The sequence below is a fragment of the Urtica dioica genome, chromosome 12 (genome assembly GCF_054948205.1).
Source record: "Urtica dioica subsp. dioica isolate 48M chromosome 12, U.dioica_male_clone48M_v1_H2, whole genome shotgun sequence".
Taxonomy (NCBI): domain Eukaryota; kingdom Viridiplantae; phylum Streptophyta; class Magnoliopsida; order Rosales; family Urticaceae; genus Urtica; species Urtica dioica.
In genome coordinates, this window is record NC_142767.1 from 20,802,644 (window position 1) to 20,822,707 (window position 20,064).

At 37.1% G+C, this 20,064-nt stretch overlaps 3 protein-coding genes across 3 annotated transcripts; 1 reads left to right on the forward strand and 2 right to left on the reverse strand.

Annotated features, from left to right (window-relative positions):
- Positions 1–445: 445 nt before the first annotated feature.
- On the forward strand, positions 446–1,887 carry MIND (septum site-determining protein (MIND)). Its single transcript, XM_089603048.1, has one exon. The coding sequence runs from the start codon at positions 653–655 to the stop codon at positions 1,574–1,576; it is 924 nt and encodes a 307-aa protein (XP_089459174.1). The 5' UTR covers positions 446–652; the 3' UTR covers positions 1,577–1,887.
- Positions 1,888–1,964: 77 nt separating this feature from the next.
- LOC149380197 (uncharacterized) lies at positions 1,965–5,712 on the reverse strand. Its single transcript, XM_089603047.1, has 14 exons — positions 5,241–5,712; positions 4,929–5,140; positions 4,775–4,845; positions 4,598–4,686; positions 4,430–4,480; positions 4,149–4,244; positions 3,913–3,989; positions 3,584–3,779; positions 3,293–3,367; positions 2,893–3,143; positions 2,709–2,778; positions 2,470–2,565; positions 2,225–2,303; positions 1,965–2,111 (listed from the first exon to the last, which is right to left on the reverse strand). The coding sequence occupies exons 1-14, from the start codon at positions 5,550–5,552 to the stop codon at positions 1,999–2,001; spliced, it is 1,788 nt and encodes a 595-aa protein (XP_089459173.1). The 5' UTR covers positions 5,553–5,712; the 3' UTR covers positions 1,965–1,998.
- Positions 5,713–12,385: 6,673 nt separating this feature from the next.
- LOC149380198 (beta-hydroxylase 1) lies at positions 12,386–14,342 on the reverse strand. Its single transcript, XM_089603264.1, has 7 exons — positions 13,793–14,342; positions 13,645–13,704; positions 13,451–13,522; positions 13,212–13,346; positions 12,966–13,091; positions 12,747–12,803; positions 12,386–12,650 (listed from the first exon to the last, which is right to left on the reverse strand). The coding sequence occupies exons 1-7, from the start codon at positions 14,183–14,185 to the stop codon at positions 12,573–12,575; spliced, it is 921 nt and encodes a 306-aa protein (XP_089459390.1). The 5' UTR covers positions 14,186–14,342; the 3' UTR covers positions 12,386–12,572.
- Positions 14,343–20,064: the final 5,722 nt, after the last annotated feature.

Here is a 20,064-nt window from a genome sequence, read left to right on the forward strand (position 1 = left end):
ATTTGTGGTATTATGATATGTAAAAGAGGAATATGAAACTTTAAAAAAGAAAATCCATACCCAATTATATATTATTCCAATGCTTAAATGGTATCTTCTAGTCCAACAAAATTAGTAGTTCATCATACAATTGGTTTTCTGTCATTTTTTTCCCTTCTTCGAATAAAATACAGTTAGGTATAAACTAAATTTGGCTTTTCACATCCAGCACCAACTTATCTTAGAGGGGGAAAAAAAACAAGAATATTCTCAAAAACTTTTTCATTATCCTTAATAGTTAATACATTTTTAAAGAGCTTCTATAAATGCTTCTTCATTTCATTTTAATATTGTTTTCAGTAAATTCTTAGCATATGATTTTTTTTTATATTTTTCTTAATTTGTATTTTGTAGGACTTTCCTTTTATTTTTTTTAATTTCATCATTTTTTAGTCCAAAAAAAAAAAAATTGCATCATTTTGTTATGCAGGGAAGGACCAAAAATTGTTTACGGGGGAGAGAGAGAGTAACACATTCAGTCATTCACTCTCATTCTCTCTCTCTTTTCTCTGTCATTCTGTAAAGATGAACCCTTTTTGGTTCATCTCTTAAAAAAAAACCCTCGCTCACTTTTTCACACCCGCTTTCCAATCAAACCCCCCATTCGCCAGCAATGCTATCCCTCCGACCCTTCGCGAGCCCCTCCGGCGGCGCCGGAACCCTAAGAGCCCCGCCGGTGAGATCGGTCCTGCAATGGAACAGGAAGCCCCAGCTCTCCGGCGAAACCCCGCGCGTGGTGGTGATAACCTCCGGCAAAGGCGGCGTCGGAAAGACGACGACCACCGCGAACATAGGCCTCTCCCTAGCCCGCCTCGGCTTCTCCGTCGTAGCCATCGACGCCGACGTGGGCCTCCGAAACCTCGACCTCTTGCTCGGCCTAGAGAACCGCGTGAACTACACCGTCGTGGAGGTCCTCAACGGAGATTGCCGTCTCGACCAAGCCCTAGTGAGAGACAAACGCTGGTCCAACTTCGAGCTCCTCTGCATCTCCAAGCCCAGGTCAAAGCTCCCGATGGGGTTCGGAGGCAAAGCCCTGGTGTGGCTCGTCGACGCGCTCAAGTCCCGGCCCGACGGAAGCCCACATTTCATCCTCATCGACTGCCCGGCCGGCATCGACGCGGGTTTCATCACCGCCATAACTCCGGCGAACGAGGCGGTTCTGGTCACCACGCCGGACATTACCGCCCTGAGGGACGCGGACCGCGTGACGGGGCTCCTCGAGTGCGACGGGATCAGGGACATCAAGATGGTGGTGAACCGGGTGAGGACGGACATGATCAAGGGCGAGGATATGATGTCGGTGCTCGATGTTCAGGAGATGCTCGGGCTTTCGCTGCTCGGAGTCATACCCGAGGATTCGGAGGTGATTCGGAGCACCAATCGCGGGTTTCCTTTGGTGCTCAACAACCCGCCGACGCTCGCGGGGCTCGCCTTCGAGCAGGCCGCTTGGAGGCTCGTCGAGCAGGATACCATGAAAGCTGTCGTTGTCGACGAGGAGCCCAAAAAACGGGGCTTCTTCTCCTTCTTCGGAGGCTGATCGATCGCAGGTTGTTTTGTGTTTTCCTGTACAGTGGCCTTTCATATATGTTCTGTGCCTTGAGCTTGGTGAGCCTAGAAAGGATGAAGTGAAAATTCGGTGTTTTTGTGGCATTTTGTTGTGTTTGTATGGTACCACTCTCGTGTTTATTTCAGAGCTAGAACACCTTGGAAATTTTTTATTTCTACGCATATCAGTTTATTGAATCTAGCACTTGAAGCTAGAGGAAGAGGAATGTAGCTATATAGTGCCTTTTTTTTTTTCCCGGAGCGGAAAGGGATGAATTGGAAACTCGAGTTTATAGCATTTTATTTGATTCGTACGGTGGTGGTGGCACCACTCGTGTTTGTTTCAGAGTCAAAATATCTTAGTTCGGACGTTATTTATATGCTAGTTTCATAGCAGCCATTGTTTCAGTCAATTCATTCTAGTGCTCGAGCGTAGAAATCGGTAGAGGAGATAAGTGGAGAGTTTGGTACATGTAGTCTCTCTTGGAGTTTGTCGAGCAGTTTTGGTCCCACTGTGGTGATATCACCTGAGAAAACATTTGATGGGGTTAGGATTTTTTTTTTTTTTGGGAAGATTCATTGACGCATATCTAGGTTTTTTTTTTTTTTTTATATACAGAGATTTATGATGGATAAATACCAGCCCCGAGCGTCAAAACAACTATATCTCGGTGGGGATTGTCACATATCTGTAGCAGTAGCTTATCTACCACGACATCCTGCAAAAAAAAGACACCAATTTGATCATATTTCAGAGCAAGACTTTTAAGGTTGATTCCCAAAATTATGCAAGTAAAGAATTCTTCCTAGGGCGCTAGTCTAAACATTGTACCCGTATTTATTTGAAAATTGACAAACCATGTACACAGATTATATCATATTTACCAGTGAATAAATATACTCCGATGGAGGCCCAACTATTGCTGTAGACAGCTTATCTCCGCCAACGCTGCAATGATCTGTTTCCCTAGAAGCATAGACCTGATTTTGGAGTATGTCAATCAGTAATAGTCCCTTGCAGATTTATTGAGATATATATATATATATATATATATATATATATATATATATATATATATATATATATATATATATATATAACCGTTGTTCAGACGTAACAATACCCCAGTTACAACAACTTGATCCGCGCCACTGAGGGCGTTCGCAAGGTCATCCAACATCGCTGCTAGACGGCTGCACGGGATATGATCAATTAGTCTGACGTGGATGGATTCGCACTGTACTTTTAAATAAACCTGCTCATAGAAAAACGAAACTGAACTAGCTACTTTTTGCTTGTGGGTATACCTATAAGTATGAGGTTGAAACACAACCAAGAGAGCCTTGTTGTGAAACTTCTGCCGAGCTGCTTGGATGATTGCACGGATCTCTGTGGGGTGGTGAGCATAGTCGTCTATTATATGGCATTTGTTAACACTTCCGATGCTCTCGAAACGTCTTGCCAAGCCTTTAAAGTTCTTCAAGTGCAATCTCAAACTATCGATAGTATCGCAAACCTCTCTCTCATTTCCAATCCATTCCACCGTTGCTGCGATAACCTGAAGTATAGAGGGAGGTAATATTGGTGAGACTTGACCCGAGTGCTACAAATAGATTGAAATGCCGATACACGCCTTAGTCATCGAAAATAAGATGCTTGGGGGGCTATTTAGATTATATTTTTAGCAACAAGTGGAAAATCACTTACTGCTAGAGAATTGAGGACGTTATGAATCCCGGGCAACTGTAGACTGAATTCTCCAACTGGACATCCCCGATGACACTGCAGAAAATCAACTCTTACCAAATAAGATAAAAGAAACATGATTAAGTTTTCAGAGTCGTAAACCAGAAGAAATTGCATCAGGGCTTAGAATCATAATCTTTTCCAATATTTGGTGAAGCATAAACACACAAATCAGAAGTTCAAGTGCTACACTTTGTATCAAGAGAAACAGATCAAAAGAAATTCTTGATAGTCATAAGAGCTATTTCATACCAGAGTAAAATCACTACCACCATCTGAGTTTTGACGAATTGAGCAGGCATGCCATTCATTAGAGCTCAAAATTCCAAAGGTTGTTATTTTATACTTATAATCACATTGTTCGGAGGTTGAAACAGACATTTCACCCCTCGAAGCGTCGGATTTGGGTTCTTCTTCATTACGATTTAGCAAGGAATACGCGCCCTCGCTGCAATTTCGTTCCAAAGAACTTGCTCTTTTAGTTATCTTGTAACTTAAAACAATTAGCGTGTGGTAAAGGCATGGTAGACATTAAAATTCACTCAAGACAGAGCTGAATGTAGTAGCTACTTATTGTGTACCTATCCCCGCATACAATAAGATGACCACCTTCCCTGACTTGGTTCAGGAATTTCCGAAAAACATTCCTCACTGCTTCCTAATTGATGTAGAAGCATGACTTCAGTTAATAAACCCACAAGTCCATTTCAATAAAACAAATATCACGGAGAAATTTGAATGAACTCAAATTCAGTTAATTCATAGTATAACTGCACTTCAAGTTTCGGAAACATAAGAGAGGGGTAAGATGTAAAACCTCATCTGGGAAAATATCAACGTGCTCCCAGTCCAGATTTGTTACAATGGCCATATAAGGTGATAGTCTTAAGAAGCAATGATCATATTCATCAGCCTATACAACATGAAATGACTGAGACAAAAGTGAAAAAAAAAAAAAAAAAAAACAAACAAACAAACAAACAAATCCTCCGAAATAGGGAATTAAAGATGATGAACCATATTTAACTCCACAACAGTTCTTTGAACTAATTCTTCTAAACTCAAAGCAAGAATTACGAAGAATGTTAATGTTTCTACCTCTAGCACGAACGTTTCACTGCTTCCTGAGATAATATTTCCTGCCTGGAACTGCATTCAAGATGATTCCAATTGTAATCAATTCAACAGTTCATCTATTAAAAAACGGAAAACATGCTCATACAAATATATACTATAAATATATATCTTTTACTGTTATGAGAGTACCTGCGGAACTTCGGCTCCAACCACCGCTGTAAGATCATCACCAAGTTCCTTTAGAACATAGGCAAGCATACTTGCAGTTGTACTCTTTCCTACATTATGAAAAACAAAATGACTGTCCTCGAATACTGTATGATAATAAAAGCACGCATGAGAGAGTGTCTTCTGTATCTTACTGACCATGGCTACCACTTATAGCGATAAGCTTGCGGTTATCTGTCAACTTCCCTAACCAGCAATCTCTTTTGTACCTGAAATAAACAATCCAATCACATAATATAAAGAGACTATCAAGAGCAAATCACACCAAAGCTGAAAAAATGATTACTCTTACACAGGTACACCCAGAGATTTCGCGTGTTGAAGCTCCACATTGTTATGTGGAATAGCGCTTGAACTGATCAAGGCATTTGGAGATCTCTTGCCATTTCGGTTGTCGATTTGAATATTGGACTCCGAATGGCCGATATACAATCGCGCCCCTGATTCTTGTAATCTATCCATGAAGCTACTCCATACAAGATCCGAGCCACTAACTTCGTAGCCCTAATTTTAGCACCGGAAATGATTCTCAGTCTCGGAGCTCAATCAAAATCACTGATAGCCTAGTGAAAATCCTAGAGAAAAAATGTGCAAGTCTCGTTACCTGTTCCAAAGCGAGCATTGCAAGGGCGGAGATTCCGCAACCTCCAACGCCAACGAAGTGAAGCCATTGTCGTCTGTATTTCAAACTTGATCGCTCCGAATCGATCTCCGGCGTAGTACAGGCTCTTGATGTTGAAGTCGAGAATCTACTCTTGTCCTGGCTCGATGCCGCGACGCAAGTAAGGATGTGACGACGGCGTTCGCGTCGGACGCAAGATCTAGTAAAAAGGAACTTGGAATCGTTTCTGATTTGCCCGTTCAAAGTCGCCGGAAAGTTGAGGGTTGTAGGCGGTGATCTTGCCGGGAAATTCATTTTTTTTTTTAATAATTACTGTGTTCGTCGTGTATACTGTATAGGATTGTGCGTTGACATTCGCGGGAAAAAGGACAGGTCGTTATGGGCCCAAGAGATGGTTCGTAAGTTCAAGGTGTGCGGGGTAATCGGCGGGGTTACCGTGCAATATATAAGTTATCGTCAGATTTTGAACGTTACTATGTACAAAACTGTGAAATATCCGCAAAATCTGAATTTATCGTGCCGGTACCAGCAAAAACTTCATAAAATCGAGGTTTATCACGAAAAAACTGGGGTTTAAACCAATTCAAAATTAACATATAAATAAAATAAATTTAAATAAAAATTATAAAAATTTATATTATATTTTTTTATTATGAAAAAATTGTCGGTTTCTTTTCCGGTAAATCATTGCGGTAAAGAGTATACTCATAAAATATGAGTCCCGACACGGTAACAGTAAACGGTATCTCAAACCTTGGTTATTTTACATAATGGATAGCTAGAAGGAAAATGGACGAATCTATTACCATTCGATAACACATTTTTCATAATTAACCAAAATACTAATTTGGGCAATTCTATTAGTAACAAGAAGAGAAAATATATTTTGTATCCATTTTTACCCTTTTTTCTTTACTTTTTCTAAAAAAATTATGGGTCTCGTATAAGTCAACAAATCTTGATTTATTTGACGGTATGTTGACCTATATATGTCAACAATCGACACAATTATGTCAACAAATGACATAATTTGTTGATATATATGTCAACAAATGACATTATTTGTCGACATATATGTCAATAAACAACAACACTGGAAAGTTTATAAATTTGTCGATATATATGTCAACAATCAACACAATTTGTTGACATATATGTCGATAATCGACATGATTCGCTGACATGTATGTCAACAAATGACAAGTTTCTCTACAAATTTACCCTTATTTTTGTATTTTTACCTTATATTTATATACATAATAATGTGTAACTGATGTCACAAAGCCATTTTAATGTATAACACGACAGTCCATGGCGCGGGGTCTGGGCGACAGAGAAATCGTTGGCTCAGAGCTTGGAAAAGGGAGTGAGAGTTAGAAGAGAGAGAAAGGTCACAAAACGACCGGTAATAGTGGCGGCGACGGTCGTCGACGCGGCGGCGGAGGACGAAGACGACGGAGAAGGGGATGATCAGAGGGAGGCTCCCTGGTCGAGGACATCGATGTAGCCATGACTCGAACGCCGGCTCAGGAATGCTGGGAGACAATGGGTTCGACGAGAATGCCATTGACGAATTTAACTTTCTTTTTCGGAGTAAGAGAGTGACGGCGAGGTCTCCCTGCTATAGATATCGACGATGGAGGAATTCCTCAACAATCTCCACTACCACCACAAATCGTTTTGTGATAGAAATAGTTCTTGTGAATTATAAAATTTGTTTTAATCCCACGTTTCACAATTAAATATGATGCATTAAACATAGTTTTTCATCAAACACAATGGATCTATTTTTGAAGATCTCGACGCCACGAATTTGTAGGATATGAAATCACTCAATTTCGAGTTCGTATGAGAAAGATACGAATTTTTGAAGTTTTGATGCAAAAAAACATTATTTGAAAAAAAAATAAGAGAGAGAAAGTGATGAATTTATTAATAAATAAGGGCAAATCAGACCTTAATTATTGTCACATAAGCCATTTGGCTATATCCCTAAAAATTGTCAAACATAGGCTAGATCCAAAATCACATGTTTAAAGCAAGGATCGAAATACCGTTACCGTTACCGTTCCGAGCTTTCGAATTTACTGGTAACCCCCAGTACCGTAAAAGAATACCGGGGGAAGCAGGAAAAAAAAAGAAACCGGTACCGTTGAACTTACCGTTATCGTAGAGGAATACCGTTAAATACCGTATTTACCGAGGGGAATTCATAAAAGAAATATAAAAAAAAATACAAAGTACGTAGGATAAAATTCATAAAATTAAAAATAGTGTAGAATGTTTCAACACAATACCAAATTACAAATACAACAAAAAGTAAGTTTAATAACCAAAATGATAAAGTTCAACACAATCCACCAAATACTATTGTTCAACAAATTCAACATATGAGCAACGTTATTTTTCAATATTATTTTTAATCAATTAAGGACAAGATTGTGAGATTTTATTTTAAACGGACTTATGTGCAACATTTTGAAGGACGAGATTGAAAGAAAAGAGTATAAGGGGGTCGTTTTGTGAGAAACGTGTCAGTTGTGGAGTGGGTCATTTGTCCCCTGTGTGGCTTAGTGAGGGATTGCCACGTGGATCTCTTTTTCTCTCACCCTTTCTTTCTCTTTCTTTTCTTTCTTCTTATTTTCTTTTCTTCTTCTCTTCTCCTTCTCTTCACCCGCGCGACCTGCAGAGGATAACACAGAGAAAAAAAAAATTCGCCCCAGCCGCTCCCTTTCTTCTCCTCTCCTGCGCGAGCGCCGAGAGCCCAGCCGCGCGAGCACCGAGCGCCTCGACCCCGATCGCGCGAGCTCCTCTCTCCTGTGCCGAGCGCTAGACCCCGCGCGCGCGCGCCTCCGCTGGTTCGCACGACCATCCGCCGCCACTGCTCCCTCACCTGGTTTCTCTGAGCCGCACTGACCCGACGCGAGCCGTGCCGACCCGGACCGGGAAGTGGGAACCGGGTTCCTACCCGGATCCCGATCCGGTTCCCCCGGAAACTTCCGGTTTTGGTGGTTCCGGGGCCGGGGAGCTCAAAAAAGGGGAACCGGACGGTTTCCCGTCCGGTTCCCCCGGGATTTAAAACCTTGGTTTAAAGTGGCCTAGTTAGTTACAAATACGACTATTTTATAAATTTTGCACCTTAAAAAATATTATTTCAATAATTTTCTCTTTTATGACACATAATTGGACCAGACTATTTTGAGAGGGAAAAACAAAACATTGTAAATATTTACTAAAATACGTCAGTTTCAAGAATTCGTCGTATTTTCAATAGTTATAATGCATTATTAGCCACTAGCCTTTTATTCAAATTCCCATAAGCAATTCTAGAAAAAAAAAATCAAAAACCTAACAAATTATCGAAAGTACAAAATATTAAATAAAAAAACGTAAAAATAACCGTGAAAATTTGGCTAAATTAATATCATATGATGTGTTTTTTTTTTTTGGTTGTTGACCCATTTTAACTAAAAAAATCAGTACATATTTGCAAAATTCCAATGTCTTGTTCCAGTTGAGAGAGAGAGAGAGAGAGAGAATGTTGATTTGAATGAGAAAGAGGAAATATATTTTTTTAAATTTAGGTAGCACTAATCGGAGCAAAAAAAAAAAAGAACACAAATTTTCTTCTCCGTTGGTAGAGAATTCCCTAAAATAAGGGAAGAGAGAATTCTCTACTAAAAGGGAAGAGAAATTATCTTCCCTTAAAAGAGAATTCTTTTCTCCTAAAATATATTTTTAATTTAAATTTAATGGTATTTTATTTGTAGTGTTTTTAATTGAAGGGACTAAAATGCAAAGACATTTTTATGTGTGTGTAATTCTTTCATGACTAAGTGTGTTGTTCTATTTAATTGTATGATGGAGGTTGGTAAGAAGATGAAGGTAATGGAGTCGGGTCAAACTCGGTGTTTTCAAAATTAGGAATTTGGTTTAAAATTAGAAATTGGATGGTCGGAGAATCTTGGGGTGGTGGAGGAATTGTGGGAGGTGTGTTTTGGGGTAGAGGAGGTGGATGATGGGATCGGGACGAGTTAGACGATTTACGAGATATTGAAGTATATAATAAAATTATTACTATATGATAAAATTTATAACTATGGGAAATGAATTTTGAGAGAGATGTAGAAAAATGAGAGAATTTGATAGTGTTTTGTGAATAAAGATTGGAGATATATGAGTGTATTTATAGAGAAAGAAATGAGAGGATTAAAAATGAATTTTTTTTTTAATTTTTTGGGGTTCCAGCGGATATAAAACGGTAATATTTGGGCTGTAACGGTCAAAAAATCTGAGTCAATGGATCTCCAACGATCAACAATCCAATGACTCATATTAAAAAAAAAAAAACATCATACGGTTTCACTAAATAGAAGGGAATGCTTTTTTGGGTTATCTTATCTTCCCTTTAATGCAAAGAGAAGAGAATTCTATTATATTTCTCTTCTCCATGCTCACGTTTAGGTAGCAGTAGGTGATTCTACTATTTGAAAAATTAATTGATTTTTTTATTTATTTTGTAATTAGATACAGTATATTTGATTTCACTTTGTCACGGCCTAAAAGTTATTTTTAAAATAAAATTAAAACCCTGATTAAAATAAAATGTTATGTTTAAAGTGGCTTAATTTATATAATTTCTCCTTTATTTTATCGAAATATACATTTTTTTTAATTTTTTTTTTAATTTTTTTTTTTTATGTATAGTCAGTGGGTAACTGTCTTTCAACATCCCTGATTGGCCAGTCGGTTCATATTATTGGTGTTCATGGGGACATGCTAGAAGAAGCCTTCTTTTTGTTTTGCCAGGACACACGATAATGATTCAAATATATTATGATTCATAAAGAAAGCATATTATCATAAAGAGCCACTCGAAACAATCCACCTAAACTAAGGGATAAAATAATAGCATACACTTCAAAATATATCCCAACATTTTCAACTTATCTTTATAGTCCGCATGTTCTTTGAATCTTCTTTGAGATATTCGTATTCACACTCTTTTTTTGGCACACTACTTCCTTTTGTTTTGATCGTGATATTAATTAGGCTTTTATGACTTTATTGTATATATTCCATACTTAACAACACAATTTGAATATTATCACTCGGTCCAATGTATCAAATAGTCTTCGAGAGATTACAAGTTCTTAATCAACAAATTCATTGAATTTCACTATTGGCAAATATATCTACCTTGTAACAATTCTTATTGAGTTTTGATCAGGTCAAAACGAAACAAGATTATTAGACGGATGCTGATAGAATTTGTACAGCAAATAGGTCACGGGAAATAAGATCTTAGTTCAAAACGATCAAACTTTATAAATCAATTATTGTATAAATCAATAACTGAGGACGTGGGTTAATCAGACACACATTCGAGTGGTTATCTTGATAACCGTTTATCCACGTTTGTGTGCATCAAGAGTGATAACTGCTCTTTTATATCGAGTTCGCCGCTTCATAACTGTCTTGCCCCGTGGGATAGGTGATTATGTGGTGGAATGTATCCTTTTTTCCGCAAATTAAGTGTTTGACTAATTTCAGAGTTTATCGATTTATCCATTTTCTTCAGTTACGAACTTCAGACTTTACCTTATGGTCCCGTTCGTTTCTCTTTTTATCTGTGGATCCTCACATCTGAATCAGACTTCTTTGATCTTGGGCATTGATTAGCCTATTTGTTCAGTGTGATATAAAATAACTATATAACACTTATCACAACGGCAAACACATGAAAAGTTCTATGACGTCGGAGCCAATAGAGATTAGATACATATTGATTAGGCTTTTATATATTTATTTAACCTTAATTCTAAAAAAAACGTGTATTCAATTTCCATATGTATTGGCCGAATTGACGGGTAACAGAAAACTAATTACACGATCGATTGACCCCAGACCCCACGTAATATGAGAATGATGTCGGGATAACAAAAAGTGGAGGTCCTAATCATCCAACTATTATAACAACAAAAACTGTTTATATGTTAGATAAAAAGTTAGGTCAATGAGCCACTAATAATTCAAATCAAAGATCATGCTGCTCTTCTTTTTATTTTTTAATGCATTATGAGAAACGTTTGAGGGTCCATATTGGCTATTTAGTTAACACGTAACCCTTGAAAGCAAAATGGCCGGTAATATATATACCTGTATGTATATATATATAATGCTTTTGTTGTGTGACTTTTATAGGTGGCTGGTTTTGACTCGGCTCCTCCAAAGTGCTTAGCATTTACAGTTACACACGCTTACGTTTCTTGCTTTTTGAAACCACTGATAAGCAATAATACAAGTACGTGCTTTGTTTGTTTAATTACGTGTATTATCATAATATGACACACCATTAAAAGAAAAACCATGCATAGTAGTGTAGTATAGTTTGGTTACATGACTACATTTCGTTCAATTTTAAACTTCCCATGTACTGTTTAGTTTGAGTTCAAGTTCTTGGACCGGTAATCGATCATGTGTGAAATACTGACCACAATTATACAATATTGTTGAAGTACGCGTGAAAGATGAACCATGACAAATGCAAAATCTTAAGGCAATCCATGCATTTAATCATGCCTAATTTTTAAACTTGAAACTTTTATCGTCCAACATGTGGCTTCGTTGGCAAGAACAATACCAATCATGTGCGTGAGATTTTCTGAACGTTTTGTCTATTGTTGGTCGCTTGGAAATGTCAATTTGTCAGTCAATGTTTACTAATAAACCTTTGAAAAATAAGAACTAATTATAGAGCATCTTTAATGGTTTGTAGAACAATTATGGGCACTTGCTAGCAATTAGCAAAAGTTGTAAGCTAATTGCTTATCATTATTTTGCACTTCACCTATTAGCTTAACTAAACTACTAACTTAGCAAATTAAATGGACCAATTTTTTATTTTTTTTTATTTAATAAGTGGGAATTGAATAGAAAATAATAATAAAATATTAATTATTGACATGTAGAATAAAGTTAAGCTAAGAGAGTGATTTAGCTTACTAATAAGAGAACAAATTTGCTTAAATTAGTTATAGCTTAAATTGCTTATGTGAAAAGTTAAGCAAATATGGTATTTGCTTACCATTAAAGATGCTTAGTTCTTAAAAAAAAAAAAAGTAATGTACAAATCTCATACACACTGTACTTCTTTTCTAGTTAAAAACTTTTGGTACAGCCTTCTATGAAGCAGATGAAGAAGAAAAAAGAAAAGAATTACACCCAAAAACAGCCTTCAAAACTCCTACTATTTTGTAACACAAACGTCTATGTATCAGAGAATTCAGAAGCACATTTTTTTTATTTATCAAGTCATGAATTCTTGTAGGATTTGGCTCTTCTACTAATCTCCTTTTCCAGCTCTTCAAGCCCCCCAACTTCCTCAAGTTCCTGAAAGCCACCACATAATCACTCAGCTCAAAGACAAAAGCTTAAAAATATAAAAACTCTTCAGATCAAATTTAAAAATAAAAAATAAAAACAAACCTTTGGTCCTAAGAATAAGCCATATGGTACGCCTTGGAATTTGTCTGAATGGTGGAGCTATTTACAGAAAGACAAGCAAAAAAATACATGTAAAAAACTTAAAATACAAATTTAAACCGTCCAATCCTTGTGGGGACCAAAATAAATAAATAAGTAAATATATATTTTGTGTGTAAGAATTTAAATATTTTATTTTCATATATATATATATATTTTTACCTGGTGGGCAGCAGCGACTCTTCTGAAATATGGCACGTCAGCAATGGGACCCACCGGGAATCTCTTATGCACTAAACCGTCGTGGACAAACATGTACGCCATCCCAAAAACCGTAATTCCCAAGCCCTGCCCCCCATAAACACCGCAATTAGCCACGTCAGCGCGACATAATTCAAGGCTATTTCTGTCCTTTTGCCAAACACAATTAATCGCGATTAATTAATCCTTAATTTGAAAAGGACTCACAGCGCCGAAGCAAAGCCCGGGAACGAGGCCTTTGTGGAAGAAGCCGTAGGAGAGAAGAGCTATGGCCGGAACTGCGTTGGTTATAGCGAACACGTCGTTCAATTCGAACGGTCCTTCTCTCGGCCTGTGGTGTGACTATTACACCATTGACCAAAAACACAATTGTAAATATTTATGATACTTTAATTTATGGAAAATTAAAATAAACGATTGATTTATTTATAGTTATTAATTTATACCTCGTGCATGTTCCACAAGGAAGCGTGCCACAGGGCTCTATGAGCCCATCTTGCCCAGAATTCCATGCCAACCTGTGTATATAAACACTTCAATTAATTCAATTTCAAACACATTTCTACAGATTTTTGACCAAAATTTAGTGTATTGAATCATAAAACTGTGATGTTTTGTGGTTTTTGGTGAGAGAGCTTACAGCAGCACCAACGGAGAGAGCAAATGTACCGAACATTTCAGTGAGAGGAACTTCTCTACCCTAAAAACAAGTTGAAAATCATGAATCAGTAAAGAAGAAGAGAGAAAGGAATTTCTTCAAATGAGGCTGAAATTGAAACTGAAAGTACCTCAAATTGCCAGTAAAATCTGTAATAAACCGCCATGACCGCCATGGAAGTGACGCCGAGGCTCGACATCATAGCGGCGATGAAGTACGTGAACCTCTCCGATTTCTTCCTCGCGAGTTTCTCCGCCACGCGTCGCGAGATCAGACCGGCGTCGATCTCCGACGCGACGGAAGCGATTTCCGGTCTCTCTTCTTCCTTTTCCTCCGCCGACGACGGCGACGGCGCCGGAGAGGCGTGTTTCTTGTCCTCCATGAGAACGCAGGCGGCAAAGCACATCCTCGGCCGCGACCGGAAAAACGCCCTCTCCGGGAGGCGGAGACCGAGGATCGGAGGGCGGATTAGGCGGAGGAGAGGCTTTGACGCCGCCGTGGCGGCCGTGAGACCCGCCGCCATGGCGAGGCTAGATTGAGTGGGGGTTCCGAAGAAGAGACGAGTCTGAGAGTTTCGAGGGCTTTCTTTTCTTGTTTGTTTTTGCTTTCTGTTTACAAGTCGGAATTCAGACCACAAGTTGTCTCTGCTGTGACTGCGAAGGGTGAGGTTTTGTGTGGACTTGTGAGTGATTTATATACTATGAATATTTTTGAGCTTTTATTGTTAAAGTGCTTTATTGGAAAAATGACACTAGAGTATCGCGGAATTACTAGACTGCCACTCCCTTCATTTTCATTACATAATTTAAGTCGGTGATTCGACTTTGACCCTATTTCAAAAACGGTTTTTAAAGCGATTATCCAATTTTAAAATCGATTATCTTAAAAACTTATCTGATTCAAACAAGAGAAATTGTTTTATTTGCCACCAATTTTATAACATTTTCTCACTTTTCACAAAAAGACTAATTTGTCTCAAAATGCCACTATCTATGTCAACAATGTTGACATCTCGGTGGCATTTTGAGTCAAATTAGTCTTTTGGTAAAAAGTGGAAAAATGTTATAAAATTTGTGACAAATGAGACAATTTCTCTTCAAACAAATTAATTTTTTATTTAAAAAATGATAATCCGATTTCAAAATTAGTTACGTGATTTATTAAAATATTAAATCGGTTAAATAATCGAAAATCAATTTTTTGATATCTAAAATCAATTAACAATCCAATAGAATAAATTGAATTCAGTTGACCGAACCAAATTTTTTTTATTGATGAATCAATTTTTATGAATTTCTGGCTTATTAGTTAAGCATGAATAACTTTTATGAGAAAAGTTGTAATACCGTTTATTATTTATCTGCTGTTCAATATTGAGTTCTTTGTAAAAATATATTCAACAATACACTTACTATATCAATTAAGGTTATAATTGCAATGAATTCAATTTGTTTAGTTTTCATCATTTTTCATTTATATAAATTAGAATTGGAATTGGAATAGATAAATGTGTGTTCCCTAAAAAAAGAGAAATTTTGTAGACCTTATAAAAAAATCAATACACTTTATCTTATTTTCTATATTTATATTAAACAACACTGTAGATAAATTTTCAAACAACATCTCTCCATTATAATCAATCTAATTAGAAATGCAGTAATAGTAACTGATTTAGAGTAGACTAATAGTAATCATCAATTATAATCTCACACATATTTGGATGGAGTTCCATGAAACTTTGGACCCACCCAGCAATTCGGTGAGGATGGACATTGGTGGAGAGTGGGAGGGTCGGAAAGTCCGAAAGTGGGTTTGGTTTAGTCGGAGATAGTGGCAATTAGGTAAAATAAAGAGAAAAGCAAGGCTGAAATTGAAGAAAGTGGAGATGCCCATAGGACACGTGTCGAGCAAATAAATAAAAAAGGCAGAGTGACGTGGCGCATCAAGATTGCGAGTTAAAAGCACAGCGAATAGCGTAGCAGATATCTCAACCAAGCTTTATCTTCCAAAACGACAGCGTTCGCTTGGCAAGTTGGTATACATTCTAGTGGCTCTCACTCGCTGCCACGTAGCACCGTAAATGCGCTATGCCGAATGAAAACGACCTTACCTTTTCACACCCATGTTTGAAGCATTTATTGGTTTTTTTTTTTAATTTGACTGAGGTCTCTTATTTTGGTCTCCACTTCCGCTTCATGTGCTCTCTATTTGGCCTCTTATTCATTAGAGAGACACGTCTTGTTTTTGTTCTGAGAGAGACAATGGCACCGTTTGGTACAGCTTTGTTTTTTAAAAAAGTGCTTTTAGTTTCTGTTTTTAAAAAAAACTGTTTTTTTTTTAAACTGACAGGTGTTTGGTAAACTGTTTATAAAACAGTTGTTGCTGGTAACAAAAGCTGATTTAGCGTTTGGTAAAATAAATAAATTATGGGCAAAAGACTAAAATAGACATGGTCTTATAAATTAAATAATAATTATTTATATACTTATTTATATGCATATATATGAATTATAATTACAAACTATAAAAATATGGACGAAACAAATTTATTTTATTTTTAATATAAAGTTTTTTAATTATTGACAAAAATGTAAACTACAAATTTATCGTTTCTACTAAACTTGCAGCAATCTCATCTCTTAACTTGTCCATACTACTCGAAGAAGTCTGACAATCTTCATCTTGATCTTCAGTTGTGTCGTTTTCATCCCCCTCGCCATCGCCCTCTGTCTCGTCGAATATTTCAAAATCCATCTCTTGTCTTGCATGCATTCGAATATAGTTATGCAGTGCCATAGTTGCGATAACTATTTTTACTTGATTTTTGAATGGATAACTCGGCATGACATTCAGGATTCTCCATCTTTTTTTCCACACTCCAAAGCTCCGCTCGATGACGCTCCTCAGAGAAGAATGTGCACGATTGAAGATTTCTTTGCTTGTAGTAGGTTGAGTTCTTCTTGCACGAAAATGCTCCAGATGGTATGTTTGACCTTTATACGGACCAAGATATCCAGGCAAATTAGGATAACCAGCGTCAACCAGATAATACTTTCCTGTGACATATCAAGTTGAATATAATGATTTAGTTTAAACTGTATACAAGACAAAGCTATAAAAAATAAATAAAAATAAATAAAAAAAGTCATACCTTCTGAAGGTTTTGGAAAGTTAATCTCAGTATCACGAAGAGCGGCAGAGAATACCCTTGAATCATACACAAAAGTGAATTTCATATTGAAATCACATACAGCCATAACATTTTGAGTAGGAATCTTCTTTCTACCGATAAACGGTATTTGATCTGCTTGAGGTAAAGAAGCTGGAACATGAACACCATCTATAGCACCAATGCAATCCTAAAAAAAAAACAAATATCTCAATTAATTTATACAGAGTATCGATGAAAATAAATAACAAAAATATGAGTATAATACCTTAAAATGTGGCATATATCTTGGATCGTTTGCTATTTCTTTGGGAGTACTCTTAAATTCTGGATCAGCAGGTTTTATGACATCGGCTCCCATGAGACATAATATATCCAACGTCTCCGAAAAATATCGACTTATCGTCTCACCAGAATGTTGAAACATCTCTTGCACTAACCGGTTTCCTAGACCATGTCCCAGAATCATTAGAGTCATTCCTAAAATCTCCAATGCAGTCATATGTCTTGAACCTTTGAAACCGTAACTTGTTTCCAAGTGATTGCACAAACTTGTGAAAACCTCTTTTTCCATTCTGAACAGTCGTTGGCACCGAATTCTGTTTCCCCTCAATATCTCTTGAAGAAAAATATGCCCCGTTTTTTTTTAATCCATACAAGGAACTTTATGTACGTATGTATCATAATAAATTTGCATCAAATGAGCAATTTTCCGTATAAGAACATTGTGTTCGTTATGTTCCTTTTTGGCAACAATGTCGAACTCATCATCTGATGTGGTATCCATTTGTTCCTGAAAACGAATATGTGATATCATACGATTAAATAACATTCAATGTAAACATTATTTATGCTAAAAAAAATAAGTAACCAAGGAATATAAACGAGACTAACATTCTCGTATTGTTTGATTATTATAGTAAAACAAAATAAACAACAAATGCAAAACAATGAATGTTGTTCTCGTATAAGAACACTTATTCAATACAATTGATTAAAAATTCAAACGCGCGAAATATTTGGAGCTGCTCCTGGATTAGAGCCATAAAGTAGACCATACTCGTAAGTGAGCCAACAACTTTGAATATGTGTATCTTTCATCGTTGCAAACATCTCTCTCTTCTGGCGACTCTGAAATAGTTTGGTCGCAAAAAGCCACGTTGGATCTCCGATTACAATACCAGGCAGTGACACAACAACTTCCATTACTTCAGCGATACTAGTACCAGGCATCTCTTTGCGTACTACATATACGGTGTCGCTACGCTCTTCTGTTGCCTTCACAAGACGCTCGATTTGAGAAGCTAATTTAGCCGCTCCACTAACTTTGCTCCGTCCACCAGCCTTTTTAAACTTTGGAAAATTATTGATGTCTAGGGGATTTTTGTTGTTATTATTCAAACTCTTTTGAGGATTCGGCTGACATACAGGATCCTCCGATTCATCACTTCTTTCTTCTAAGTTGTCAGCACTAGGAAATGCCTCACTACCACCGTAATGACGAGGGTTAGTTGTAGAAGAAAATGCATACGCTCCAGTTGCAACTATATCTTTGAACATCGTATCCAGTTTATCTTCGAAATCGGGAGAAATGCCTTCTTTGCGAAATTTTCCGAATTTTTTATTCTCCTACAAAAAAGTGGTATCTTAGTTATAATATAAATTTTAAGTTTGTAAATTGATTTGATTTTCGATACAAACCTTTATTTTACTACGCCACCACTCTTCGCTTGCGTCAACAGTATTATTGTTATCATTCCATCCAAGGCCAGTTTCTTTTCCGATCAATTGCTTCCAGAGCTTCCATTCACCTTTCAGTAACTCCAGCTTATTTTTCAATTGAGCTTTATCGTATCCCCTCTGTGTTTTCTCGGAAATATTTTTCACCATATTCTCCCATCCAACTTTGGTGAAGCTTGTTCCCGGTCGATTTCCGGCTTCAATCTCCGCAATACAGACATCGCATAAGATTTCAACCGCATCATTATCCCATACTGCTTTTGTTCGAGGTCGTGTATCTTGATTTTCAGTCATCTACAAATATACATATAATTCAAAATATGGTTTTACTATAACAACAAAATAGTATATAATAAATGAATTATTTATACTATATAACATAAATTTTTGTAATGTTTTATAAAAAAAATATTGAATATAATATTTTATTTGAAACAACCCGAGCCCTAAAAAAACTATCGACAATTGATCTACTTTGTTGAGGGAATACAAAAGCCTAGACTATAAATAGATTGTAAATTATAACTTGATATTTATAAATAGACATTTTTCAAGAGTTTTAACCTTAAAAAAAAATGAATGGCAGCTGATAAAATTAATTTTAAATGAACATATAATTCTGTCTTAAGTTTTGTTATCTACTACTAAATATTTTCTATTGTAAAGTATGGGATCACAAATATTTTTGAACTTTTCTATTGACTAGATAAAAAAATAAGCCGTATATATTTTTTTCAGGGTTTTCATTTAGTCCTAATTCTTCTCTCTCAACCCTTTCTCTTGCCGACAGACTCGCGATATTTTTTAAGAGAGAGAGAGAGAGAGAGAGAGAGAGCGACCAGGAGCGACCGAGAGAGAGAGAGAGCGAGCGACCGAGCGTGAGGCACACAACGCCGGGAAACGAATTCGGCGGCCAGAGCTCGCGATCGAGGTAAGTTCAAGTTATTACATCAAATCGAGCTCGCGACCAGATCTAGGGTTTCTGGTTTGGGGTTTTGAGCTGATTGTTTTTGTTTCGACCTTGAGATCGGCGTCGGAGTATCGGAAGAGGACATGGGTTGTCTTGGATATGTTTGTCGATGTATGAATCGGCGGTCAGAGCTCGCGGTCGAGGTAAGCTCAATTATTTCTTCAAATCAGTTGAGTTGATTTTTTTGTTTGGGGATTTTGAGATCTAAGGTTTCTGGTTTGGGGTTTTGAGCTGATTGTTTTTGTTTCGACCTTGAGATCGGCGTCGGAGTATCGGAAGAGGACATGGGTTGTCTGGGATATGTTTGCCGATGTTGATTTTTTTTTTTTTTATAAATATTTTTTTTTCCCTGTAAATCTCAGATTCTTGTGCGCATGACATATGTGATATATATCTGTCTACAAAATCTAATTGTAATCAGTTTTTCGTGATAAAGCCCTAATCAAGATGGAAAAACCTTCACACACAGGTTAAGTTAATCAGTTTTGATGGTCACAGCGTCTACCAGAGAGAGAGGTTTTTT